This window comes from Nyctibius grandis, chromosome 4 (genome assembly GCF_013368605.1).
Source record: "Nyctibius grandis isolate bNycGra1 chromosome 4, bNycGra1.pri, whole genome shotgun sequence".
Taxonomy (NCBI): domain Eukaryota; kingdom Metazoa; phylum Chordata; class Aves; order Nyctibiiformes; family Nyctibiidae; genus Nyctibius; species Nyctibius grandis.
This window is the reverse complement of record NC_090661.1, coordinates 43,189,317-43,203,000: the sequence shown is the minus strand read 5'-3', so window position 1 is coordinate 43,203,000 and position 13,684 is coordinate 43,189,317. Positions and strand designations below refer to the sequence as shown.

At 36.1% G+C, this 13,684-nt stretch overlaps 1 protein-coding gene across 1 annotated transcript in view; it reads right to left on the bottom strand.

Annotated features, from left to right (window-relative positions):
* Positions 1-13,684, bottom strand: part of NPAS3 (neuronal PAS domain protein 3) — a 640,005-nt gene that overhangs the window by 437,790 nt on the left and 188,531 nt on the right. The window contains exon 4 of the mRNA XM_068397366.1: positions 9,904-10,148. Within this exon, the coding sequence (XP_068253467.1) occupies positions 9,904-10,148 (245 nt within the window). The remainder of the gene's footprint in view (positions 1-9,903; positions 10,149-13,684) is intronic.

The window sequence follows — 13,684 nt, the reverse complement described above, 5'->3', positions numbered from 1 at the left end:
ATACTTGCATATTAGATATAAAATCACTGCACTTTGGTTTTTGAAATTGCTGGGTCTACCTTCAGTATCTAAATCTCACTCTGTTGATGACAGGTATCTAATATAACTATTACATGAAAATCAGAATTATTATTAAATCCATATACTTCAAACTTCACTGCCAGGGCTCTGACTATTATTTACTCCAAATATTGAGACAGTCACTTTGGAAAATACTAATAAATATGTGACTGCAAACATACAAGATGGGAAAAATAGATTTACTCTTCCCATTTAAAAAAAAAAAAAGTTTGTGTGTTTTCTTTCACTTCAGACAAAATATTTTGAGTCATAATTTTTTACTTGTAATATAGAGTGATGTAACTCTTGGTAAAACAAATATTATAAAAGCCCATTCATTTACACTGCTTTATTCCCTCATGTCTACATACTAATAAGGACATGGCTCCCTGTCTGGGGTTGGTTGGTTGGTTGTTTTTTAACGTCTCTGCTACATTCATTATCAGTTGGTTAATCTATTTCTTCCACTCTTCATACAGATGTATTTATTATCTCTGCAACAGACTCAACAAGGTCTAAAAGAAGCACTCATTCAACTGGAGATATATGGTAAAAATTCCGATGACCCAGAAAACCAATAAACTACATTAATAGAAGAAACAAAGGCTAAGCTCTATCGAATTTAGCAGGACTTTGAGTATGTCCTTGCATTCTCTGCTCAGCTGAGGAGAATAAGGTATGATAGTTATACTGAAACTGTTAAATCCAACCACAAGATCCAATTCCTCAACCGCTTTCATTTGCAAAATGGAGCACTACAATATTAAGCTTTACTGAGGATCTGTCCAAAACACTCTTCATAGCAAAGACATTTCTGTTCAGAAAAGGACAAACAAAAAGACAAATGAAAGTTCTATCAGATACGGCAATCTACATATAGCAACAGCCTTTTTTTCATTTTACATATCAAAAACTACAGCAGTGATTACTTTTTGTCTGTTTCTGATTACTAAAAGCAAAAAGCAGAACAAGCGCTTTTGGCACACCGGATTTATTGCACATCTGTAATTGGCTAACCCCATCATGTGCATTATTTGAAAAAGTTATGTAGACTGAACATATAATTTAACATATTCATGCTTCTAAAAAAGACCACCTGGAGCTAACCCATGCAACATAAAACATGAATGTAAAAATCATATGGAAACATTTTATTAAGAGCTTTCAAAAAGTGGATTGTTGTGGCATTGACTTTTACAAAGAAATTTCTCCTGGATGAAAAGCCATATCAATTATATACTGACAAGAAATTAACTTGGTTTTAATTTGAAAGTTTTCCCTGACTTATTTTACCATCATCACCAAGGTTGGAGCCAATGCAACTGTCAATACTATTCTCCTCCTAACATATTTACCTCTGCAAGTAAATATGGGCTTCGGCCCGTGCTCTTGCCAAAACCCACTCAGCCAATACTGTCAATGTTCTCAACCATTACTTATAATGACAACACCCATCATCTTTTAGCTAGAATGAGAAAAGTATGTTCTCAACTCAGGAGTGAATTTTGAATGACAGTAAGGATTACTGTGCACAGAAAGACAAGCACATTGAAGGAAGAAAGAATGAAGTGAAAACGTTAAAGCTTTTTGGGGTTTCTTTTAAATATTGAAATTCTTCACCAGGTTGTTTTCATCATCAAGACTGCATTAAGAATGCAAACACATCGACAAAAATACAGGACTACAAAAAGGAGAGAGTCAACACTGGAAGCTGAGTACAAGAGGAAGACTTTATGCAGATTCGGTGTTCTAGCTAAGGACTCAAAAAAAAAAAAAAAAGAATGGCTAAGAAAAATAAACTGCATTAAAAGAACATAATGAAAATGCAAAAATGACCAAGTCAGTGTAACAGCACGAGAAAAAGGAAGATGAATTGCAATGTGATAGACTAGAAATACAATGGCTGCGAGTGAGAGAAAAGACATTAAAGTCACCTGTTCTATTTCCTTGCTTTTAAAAACACTTACTGTTTGGTTGTTTTCCTATTTAATTGTTAAGTTGTAAGGTGGAGTTCTAGCAATAAACAACTCTTCCAGGGACTGACATCTGATTGACAGCATTTTAGAAAGAGTATTAATTTGTCACCAGCAGTAAATGTTTTGTGTCTACACAGAAGTGATGGATAGAACTTTTTACGATACAAATAAAGCACCATGAGAAACGAAATCATTCTATCATTTCTGCTAGCAGAACTGAAAGGATCAGGTAGGCTCTTTTTATGCCTTTGTTCATGCAAAAAAGGAGAGCTGAACTTGAAATGCTTTTCCTGTTGTTCCTGTTCTGCATCACAAGAAAACCAAAACCTTTCAAAATCTTGTAACAAAATTAACTACAAAGCACCAACTAGTAGCCTGGAGTTTAGGACAGCAAAGATAAAAATACACAGAATAATAATAATAATATTTTCCATTTTATTACACTGAAATAAATAAATTTTATGAGGTTTGCTTTACTAAGCTGGACAGATCATTGTCTATGATCCAAACATCATTGTAATTTGCAAATTTTAAATCAGCACTTATGTCATGTTTACTCCAAGTTCATTGATGATCATGCCCAGAGTGGTTTCTGCAGAAAACCACAGAAACTCCTTTCTTAACAGTACCTTTCATGTCAATCTGCTTTCCAAGACAAATCAGTTATACAGTTGAAGTGCTGAGCTTGGTTCTGCCAATATAATGTTCTTCCAGTATTTTAAAATGATAATTCCTATGCACTAGTAAGTCAAATACCTTACAAATACTTCAGTACAAAATAACACATAAAAGACAATTTATTCAACAGTTCTGGAATATCTGAGAAACACTGCAAGCTGGGATTTAGGATGATGATGTCCAAGGGTTTCAGAGTCCCTTGTGTGTGCCATGGCAGGTAACCTATCAAAGCAACACAGAACTGTGGCAACCACAGCGGGGCAATGCCAGTGGATGTTACTGAGATGTCAGGGGTTTCCCCACCCTGTTGGGAAGATCTGCTTTTTTTTTTGGCACATCTAAGAAAAATACCCTTCTGTTTTTCAAGTACTTTTAAAGTTTGATTCAGACACTAAAGATTTCCTTTTTCGCCAGTAGAACAGGTAGAGATAGAATCACATACGGGTATGACTCAAACACAGAACAGGCAATTCTTGGAGCCTCACGCTTGGGACTCCAACATTTGGATTCCAGCATCAGAATACTTTTGCAAGAGGAGCTTGAGGGAGAAACAAGGAGGAACAAACAAGATGAAAAAACCCACAACAAGCTATAATAATCTCATTTTGACTAAGAAGATATGATATAGAATCATAGAATCATTTAGGTTGAAAAAGACCTTTAAGATCGAGTCCAACTGTAAACCTAACACTGCCAAATTCACCAAACTATGAACTCTGACAGCAGAATTCTTCTCCCCAAGTTTTTGCATTGTTGATGACTATGATTGTGTATGCTCCCTGAACACTACCGTTAACAGTAACCTGAACTATAAAGACCTGTAGAATGGATTCTGTACAGGCAAGCACTTAAAGAAACCTGTATCAAGCTCTCCTGCCTTTGCTGCATCAGTAGAAGTTTTACTATACCTTACTGCTAATGAGCTTATATCATTGCCAGAATTCCTCCCATTTCTAATACACATAAAACCAATTTTTCTTTACTTTTTCTAATCCTGCTAGATTTTTCCTTAATGTCTCTGCTTTTCTTTGTTAACTTGTTGCACCTCAGACATTCCAATTTATCTTAACTGCTATATATTTCCCTTTTATTCCAAAAGTTTTACATAAATACACATACATATTTTTTCAAATTATTGATTTCACTTTCATACTGAAAAAGGATGTGGTTTTATAATTTTCAGGTGCATAGGAAATCATCATTTCAGAAATTTTTCTTTAAGAGTTCTAGTCAACTTTTATTCTAATTTTTCCATCAAAATTTTTCCTCACAATGAATTTCACACATAAGTTTCCCCATTAGGCAATTAGTCCCTCAAAGCACTGAGTATGTTCGTTGGCACCCTCCTCCATTTGCAGAGATTGAAAGCAATCAGGTCATGATCACTTGTCACTACGCAACCACCAACTCCAACTCCAGTATTCAATTCATCTTATCTATCACAATGAGATTCAAACAGAGCTACCTCATTTTGCGTTCCATATCTTTCATACCAGAAAACCATCAATAATTCTCACAAAAAACATTAATGTTTTACCACTGACTGAAATTTCCAGCACTTGTTTCCTACATTCAAACAACACCTAATCGTCTTTTTCTTTAACCTAAGTAATAGGTAAATGACTAAGCTACCTATGCCTACGGCTGCACTGCCCCTATTGCCACATAAACAGGTTTACAATGTATAGACATTATGTTTACAAACAGTGTTTGATAGTGGTACACAGTCAGAGCACTTTATAGTGGCCTATATGTAAACAGGAATCAGATTTTCTTAAGAATAAGAAAAAAGCCTGAAAGATAGGAAGAAATAAATTACAGGGCTATCAAGAATTCTACAGCACGCAAGCAGAAGTTCCACACAACGTGGGATGGCTGAATCCGGAGACTCTTTTCATAACAAGCAAAACCGCCAACTCATCTGCATTATGCTGTTTTCATCTGATTGACCTTTTCATGTCTAACAGTGAAAAACAATGTCTTAGGCCACAAACACTGAGGAAGAAAGTAACTCTTATTTTTTTACCCCTATAGATGGTTTCCCTAAGACAGAGTTGTGTGATGGTTCAGAAGAGAAGGCTGGTCTTAGTGGACGGCTTGTGTGGTTCGACAGGGAAAGGCTTGTACTATCTTGCATCTCCTGCTCAGAAGACAACACTCAGTTTAAAATATAAAAGGCTAACAACAGGTAATGTTATTTAAAGGGTTTCCACAATGAGATTATTCAGAAGAGGACCATTTATTTATCTCTTAAAAATGCATACATATCCAGCATAAAAATTATTAGAAAAAGGTATTTAAATTAATGAAAGTAATCCCACTTGAAATTTGGGATAACAATTAGCATACTTTCCAATTATCCTTATTGATTATTTTCTTTCCCAGAGAATTCAAAGCACTGGACTTATTTCCTCAACCTCCATAGTATGAAAAGACATCAAGTTCATTTTCAACCCATACTTACGTACTTTGTGTATGTTGACAATGGATCCTTTGAAAAACACGCTAGTTTGAAGAAAACGGGTGTAATTTTGTTTCAAAGCATAATTTTTCTTCTCGTGATTATAAAAGTATTTTTTTTATTTCATTACCAATGCAGAAGTGAAGTAACATTGAATGCTTTATTGCAAGCAACATGTCAGTCATACTTAGTTACATTGGACAGGAACAATTTGGACAAAAAAAATTTCAGTTCACCACAAACACTTTTGACAGCACCTAATTCCTTTTCATCCTGATATATATTAACTCCAGAACACAGATGTGTAAAACTACCTAATTATAGAACATGTAATACCAAAAGCAGAGATCGCTAAACTAAAAGTGACATTCTTCACACAACCTACCAGTCGGTCAGTACTATTTACTGAAATCCTTTTCACTCCTCAGCTAGAATCTCTCATTCACCTCTTCTCTTACAGCAGAAGGTAAGTAAAATTATTTTACTTAGGTAATGTAAAAAGTAAAAATTTGGCTTAAAACAAAAAAAATCATAAACCCACTTATAACTTGAGATTGTGAATAACCCCACAATTACTTTTTTTCATTCAAAGAAAAGACATGCTTAAAGTGGTCTTATATATTCTAGTTTCTGCACATCATGTCATTCAGCAGGAAATTAGACTCATGGCCTTGCACAAACACTTGTACCTCCAAAGACAGAAATGAACACCTCACTTCAACTAAAAAAAGAATGAAAACCTAATAAATATTTTGATGTCATCATGGCAAATTTCCAGGACAAGGGTTTGCAAAATTAGGCACAGACTACTGGGTTTAATTGCTGCTTCAAAAGAAACAGAAATGGCAAATGCTGGGAACTCTGTTCAAGAGAGAGAGTCATGAGCCTTCTTTTTATAGTGACAGTGGTCCCAAGTCAGTACCAGTGTCCCAAAGATTGCCCAAAAAGGAAATACATGGCATGACTTTACATCAGTCAAACACATTCAACACACCAGAGAACATCATGGTGCCTCACACTCCTCCTCTCCCTTCCTCTCTTCACTTGAAAAAAAGGAAGAAAATACAGCTTGGTAAAAATGCCTATGACATAGAGGAAAAGAACATAAAAAGCTGCATGATCTTTAAAAATTTTCAGCAACAGTTTGTACTAAAAATATAAAGAAATTTGGAGTTAATTATTTGAAGACAATATTCCAAAATATGAAGGTTCTCACAAGAGTCTGATGTTAGAAAAGGATTACAGGGTCTGGTAGAGGTCTGGCAATCAAAACACACAAGAGGACTTCAAGTGCTGTGCCATGTAAAGCACCACTTACTAGCTGAACACACAGTATATACTACAAAAATACTTCCATTCCCAGATCAAAACTTTCAGAAAACTCACCTTCAAGTGCAAAAAAATTGTCAGTAGCTAATTTACTGTTCTCCTCAGAACATACCCCTTAAATACTGGCAGTCAAACAAAGACTTTTGGAGGGATGGAACCAGAGAAGAATAGTACTGTTATTCGTAACATACTGTATGAGGTACGCAAAGAATAACCATTTTATTGCTACTGACTCTAAATAACTTTTTGATTATTTTCTGCCATATGAGAATCATGTCCTGGTCTTTAAGAACTGTAATCTTTGAACTTATCTGCTGCAAGTTGTGTGTGTATTCGTTTACAAGGACTAATACTTCCTATGGACAGAAAGCCTTAGACGATGTACCAAAAAAAATTGACTGAAGTCTGCTGTATTAGAAGATGAAAAATTTATCCATTTTTAGGAAATGTCAAATCATTGGCTTTTGCTTTTAAGATTAATAGAAGATATAATGGTTTCTAGATAGCCTCTAAATAAAGATTACTACGAATGGAGAAATGATTTACCAATAGTCACCACAATGAGATTTCTTTAAAGGTTACAATCATCGTTTATTTAGCTGAAACACTGCTGGGAATGCCTGGTCATTTCTTGAATAATGCATAATGTTCATTTTAGATTTGATCTGTATTATAACAATACAGGTATTTCTAAAACAATGGAGAAAACTATCTGTTACTTTCCAATTGCTCAAGATATTTCCATGAAGTAATTGACTCTGAAAATATTATATGGAGTTACCCGAGTGTTCATTTGCAAGCACACCTTGTAGTGATCGCTACACAACAGGCATAAGAAAACAAACTCATCAGCCTTTATAGACTTTTAAGAAAAGCTGTGATAAATACTGGGCAGAGTAAAGGACCTTCCTGAAATACTAAATTAAAATGATCAAATTGCTATACAGTACTGAGGGACAAATTTAAAACTAAGCTTTCAAATTTAATTATTAACACAAGCAGACCAACATATTTGGAGGGGGGGGGGGGAAAGGCAGCTGCCTATGCAACATAAGTACCTCTCATATAATTTTCCAAATACCTTTAAGTCTATTCAGAAGATTGCTTGGGCACGTATAAAGTATAATGTCTAGTGTTTTATTGTAGGATTATCAACTATACTTCACGTGAAGCTGCAAGCTGTTTATGTGAGCTTGTTTATCCATATGAACTTCAAGGGCAGCAAAAAGCAACTTTAATAAATGAAAATGAATTTCTTTTGATGTAATTTCATGAATCTTTGATCAGAATGTGTTAACAGGTTTCTATGTAAGGATAACTGGTGAAGTAATAAAATATACCTGTACTATAAACCTGTATTCTTATACAATGAAACACTGTTTCATCAAGCATTATTTCGATGTACTGACACATAAATAATACAACCCTAGTTAGTATAAAGCTAAATACTCAAACATGAGGAAAAAAAAAAAGCAAAAACCCTTCCACAGCTTCCCCACACCCCTTATGCCTAGAGCAATGGGAACCGTATCACCAGATGGGTGAAGGAGCAGGATTATTATATCAGATAGGGTGGAAAGACATTAAATGTTTACTTGGCTTTTTTATAGGGAGAAACATGTTAATCTAGGCCAGACTATTTATGCTGTTGTCTAAGAATAACGTTTCATTCTCCCCTAAAATTCTTTTCTTCATTAGAATCTTTTCACAAAAAGAAAGCTTCAGTATTCAGGTATATATTCCACAGGAGGACAATGAAAAACAGATCTGAGATTCTCTGAAAACATACACAGAGACCTGCAGAGATCAGACTCTGTAATACAGGACAGCTTGTAGAAGCACTGTATGTCTGTTAGCTACAGGAATTTTGGGAGGAATTATTTATTTTAACAGACAGATCATAGATCGTACAAGCAGAGTCCACTTTACATCCGCCTTGAAACACTGTTTAATTGCCTGAGAATAAACTCTCATGCTGAAAAAATGGGGAACATTTGCATACTATATCAGAAGCCTGATGAACCATATTGTACTCATGCTCTGGATGATGCAGTATTACCTTTTTTTCCCCTCCATGAAAATTATATATGATGTGGCAGATAATATAAATGAAATATATGAAATGACGTAAATATGTCCAGCTACTAAATCACCAGCCTGAAAGTCCTTTGGTTTTTGCCCTCCATGTCTATCTCCATCCATTGAAAATTACAAGTTTCCTTAATTAATATTATTTCCTTTAAACAGAAGAGCAGGTAAAAGCCCTTTGCACCATCAATACTAGAAACCCTTCATGGGCAGTTGTGGGCTGATAAATAAGATTCTATTTCCCCCTCCTCCCTCCACCCTTAAAGGTGGCTTTTTCTTTTGCCTTATGCTATGTACAGTCTATATAGTTTAGTGTCAATTAAAAGTTAAAGTTCCATAATGTGTGGAAAAAACCTGAAGTGCTCAAATCTTATATGCCTCTTCGCAAACTAAGTTTCCTCCAAAATGTGAGATCAGCGGCTAAAATAAAACAGGGTAGTTTTCTGTGCTGTCAAAGCCAGGACAACCACAATTCCTAGGTTTTGGTAACTTTGAGTTCTGTTAATGCAAATTGCTCTCTGATGTAAAATATTTATCAGACAGCAAGATCACACTCATCTACATAAGTAAAAACAATTTACAAAAAAATATCCAATTTACACAAGTCATTGGAAACACTATTTAGGACCAACATGCACACTGCCTCTAAAATAACTGTTTGATTCCACTATTACCTGACTTTTGTGGCAACTCATGTCTAAAACATTGATTTTGCTGCCCAACTGCTTGTTTGAGCATGAAAAGAGGGTGTTTAATATTCCAAACAGTCTGTTTTGGCTGAAATGTTGATAGATGCCTACTGGCTCAGAAGTCAAAATAATTTCTATACACATTACAAGATGATAAATAAAATCCTAGTCTCTAATCCAAAGATTTAAAAATTTGGATGTGATGCTCTCAAACTTCAGAAATACATGATTCTGTCATTAAGATTTAGCCAGAGAATTAAGAGATTGAGTCCTCAAGTCAAGGAATAATGCCATGCTCCTCTCAAAAGCATCCTTATATAAAATACTAAAAGAAAGCAATACAATCATTGCTAAATAACTTTAAACAATTTAGTCTATGTCACCCAGAAGACTTACAGCTGTAATAGTTACATCAATAGTTTTTTGTTAAATAGAAAATAAATAAGAGGTTTATTTCACCTTCACATGGTGTCTTTCTCATGCAGACCTCAGATTTCCACATTTGTATCCCTTTAAAGGATTTGATATGCAGGGAAAGAAGAAAGGATGATGGTAAAAATTTCAATTTAGAGACTAGTAAAGGCTGCCATATTCGATACTATACAACATATTTACTCCATACCTTTTACTGATGTATTAGGTGGAGGTCCTTCCATTCTCAAGTTCCATGGAGGATCACCTTGATTAGCAAAGTCCCTCATTTTCAGATAACTAATTGTAAGTCGGATGATAGATGCCTTGTCAAGCTGGCTGGTAATGGCTGCAGGCAGTGGCAACAACTTTGCCAACTCATAGAATTCAAAATTCTCCTTTCCCCGTCGAGAGCGAGCAGCATCTCGTGACTTTTCCTTCCTCAAAGCTTGTAAACTGAAAGAAAATAAACAAAGTAGGACTTTCATCAATATTAGTGTTCTGTCACATTTAACCAATTTGCTTCTTCACTGCTGGTCTTCTATACAAATTACCACATTTTCAAAATGCTGTTGTGTATGGATGTACAGACGTCAAGATATATTTAATGGTACTCCAGTCCTTGAATGATTAAAACTAATGATAATATTTAAGTTTCAGTGGTAGCTAACATATTAAGTAACTACTCCTAACTCATTTCAGCCACTTTCTTCTTAGCCTGCCCTTCCTTTTTCTGCTGCCAGTCACAAGAAAAGATTCCCAAGAATGCTGTGTATGTGTGGGCTTTATTCTGTATAGATGCCATTGCTTCTCCTGACCCACTGTAACCCAATTTTGTCTAAATTTCTGCCAAATTCTGACACTTCGGAAAAGAAGGTTAAAAGCAGGTGACTGAAGTGTGTGCCACCTCTGGCAGGGGTTGCACTGCAGCCAAGATGACCAAACAGGTTGTACAGTAGCTTCTGAGCCACAGAAGTTTAAGTCTGGCATAATAATGTAAACCTTCCCGGATTTCATGAAGCTGCTCTTTACGAGTTGCTCAGCTGTCCTTGCTGCGGGAACAGCAACCTTTGTCAACCAAGTGAGCAAGCAGTTAATACAGTTATGTGCTTCACATTTCTGATTGTAATTCACTACCACATACATGTCAGACTGACAACTTTTTGGTCAGAAAGGACCTTCTGCTTTACACTGAGCAGGTAGAAATGCAAAGACATTCATTTAGTCCTGTTGCATCACTGTATCGCTTGCTACCACCCATATGCGACACTTAAAGGTAACTCAGATTTTAGTCCAGGGCTATTCAATTGACATAAAACTGCTGAATGCACAACTGTGATGACAGCGGGTAACCACTGGGGTCTTCTCCCAATCTTGCCCTGAAACTCAAAGGAAACTCAAGTTTCAGCTGATTTCAATATATAATAGTATAGCTTTGCAAGGGAAAAGGGATTAACATTTTTTGTTGTGTGGTTTGGGGCAGACAAAAAACGTACAGTACACTTCCCAAAAAGATTAGGAGTCAATGGGTAGATAATACAAAGAACAGATATTTCCTCTTCTGTTTTTAAGGAGAGGTTTTAAACTACTTTTTTTTTGAGACAAAGTGTTCAACTCAGGATATAAGCTTGACCATACCTCTGCCTTGGTGCATAGAGGTTGGTGTCTGTCAATCAGTGCGTAAGGTGAGTAGAAACCGTTCTTGTCGCTCACAAAGACTCTATCTTTCCTTTGCTTCATTTATTTACTTATTAATTTGATAAAGTTATAGCCACAATTCCATTAACTAGTCATAGGTTTACAACAGAGCTAGAATTCAACCAGTATATAATGGAACAGCAAACGCTTCTCTCAAGCTGCCACAATCTTTCCTGAAACCCTGGATTTTATCAACAAAAAAATCATACTGGCCAGATCTACAAAAGCACTCTGGCATATGAAGTAGATCAGTAGAATTTAGGCACACAGATCCCATACCATGATTCTGAGACATCTGTTCACCTATCTTTCTAATTTGGAAAGAATTTAGACTACAGAGGTTCTCTTGTTTTAGTATTCTTAACCATGTGCATCTCTGTGGCTATGTCTGCCACCTCAGACTTGAAATGGCAGATCAGCTGGGCCCTTAAAACACAAGTGAAATCCCTCCATCACACTTCCCTGAGAATACTTCACAAATGATATTCCCTACGCAATTCTATACTAATAGCAATTACATTTAAAAAGACAGCCTGACTAAGAAATAGGGATGGTGAGATAAAGGTATGGGAGGAAACAGCACATCCTTACCCAGAGGTAAAGACAGACCACCCTACTGAATCCCTCACTAAAGTACATACTTGTCTTTATGAACTCTATATAGACTGCTAGTAGCTAAATTTGCAAGTCATATTCTAGGAGAAAAGTACCTGAAAAATAAGGTTTCACAGTGCTCGTTGCAGCTGTATCTCTGTCCAATTTCAGATTTTAAATATCTACCATCACAGACATGTAAAATCCCTCAAAAGGTGCATTAAATATAACTAATAAAAATATTTTATGTATATACAGAAACCTGGAAGCTACAGCTTTGTGAGGTGTGAACTGTTCCATTAATTTCAGTGAAGTAAGATACCCTATACAAGTTAAATACCTACAACAGTAACATAAGAGAGGCAGGCAAGTGTCTCTGCCCAATTGCTTGCAAGTGAAATCTCATTTTCATGGCACAAGGGATGGCCTTTACTACTTGTCATGACACTTTTTTTTCTCCAGAAGCCAAGCCTAAGGACCTCAAGTCCCCAAATCAAGTCTGAGGAATTCAGAAGAGCTGAGATTCTAGATCTATTCTGAAAGTTTGCACCAAGAGGTTCACACCTTCTTTCCAAAGCACTTAATTATACCTGTGTGTAAGAAGTGGCTTTTGGAAATCCCTGGTAAAACAAATCAGAAACATTACAGATCCCAGCAACTTTTGAAATTGAAAAAAAGTTAGAAACTGAATGGCAATAGAATATTCCTTAGCAACACCAAAGACTGAACCCACAGTTTACAAGTCCTGCATACGGTTCAGGAGATTGCTGAAACTGAATAATATATTGCAATGTAAACTTATATAATGCATTACTGGATCACTAACAAGTTTGCAAAGGAAGTCAGTTAAGCTGAGAAGTGAGGCTACCTGTGTAAGTAAACAGCATCTTTTGAAAGCCACCCATGTGCATCCAAACTTTTACAATAAAAAAATTCCAAAGGATAAGGGATGGGGAGCTGATATAATAGACATACAAAAGCCACTCCTGAGAAACAGTATGATCAAAAACATGTTTTTCCTCCCAGCCATTTGGCATATTGTCATTTGTGGAAGCTTCACCAAGTGACTCAAGTCAAGGAGTTTGTAACTGGTAGCACTCTCCTCTTGGCATCAGTGCATTAATCTAAATTTAGAAACAGTGTCTGTCGAAAAGTGTACGTAAGTCCTAATTTCTACTCTATGTAATTCCACTAGGGAAATACACTTGTAGCGTTGGACACTGCAGTTATGCTGATACAATGGGTCCCTAATTTGGGAGCAGTGATTTCCTCATCAAGATGCTAGAATTCATTAGATATGACCTAAACGTCACCGTTAATCCTCTCCAGCATCTGTAATTCTGACAGGCAACATCAGCTTCATCATCAGATGCTCCTAACAGAGCAAAGTGCTGGCACTGATAATCCCAAGAGGATGCTAGAAAAGAGGGGTGTGGATCTCACAACAGAAGGCAGTGCTGCTGACACAGGAGTAAAACTCATGGTGGGTCCTGTCATATGACATCAGGATTAGAAATGGTTCTTGGTAACATAAATGAACTTGCTAGAGTATCAGGCTGCAAAAACTTAGAAATACCTGCAAGCTCTCCTGCTAAAGAGAAAAACAAGTGTGGGAAACGACACCCATGTTTACTAAGTGCATTTCAAAAACATTCAGAAGGCACCAAGAAAATAAGCATTGCACATGTAAGAGCTCTTAC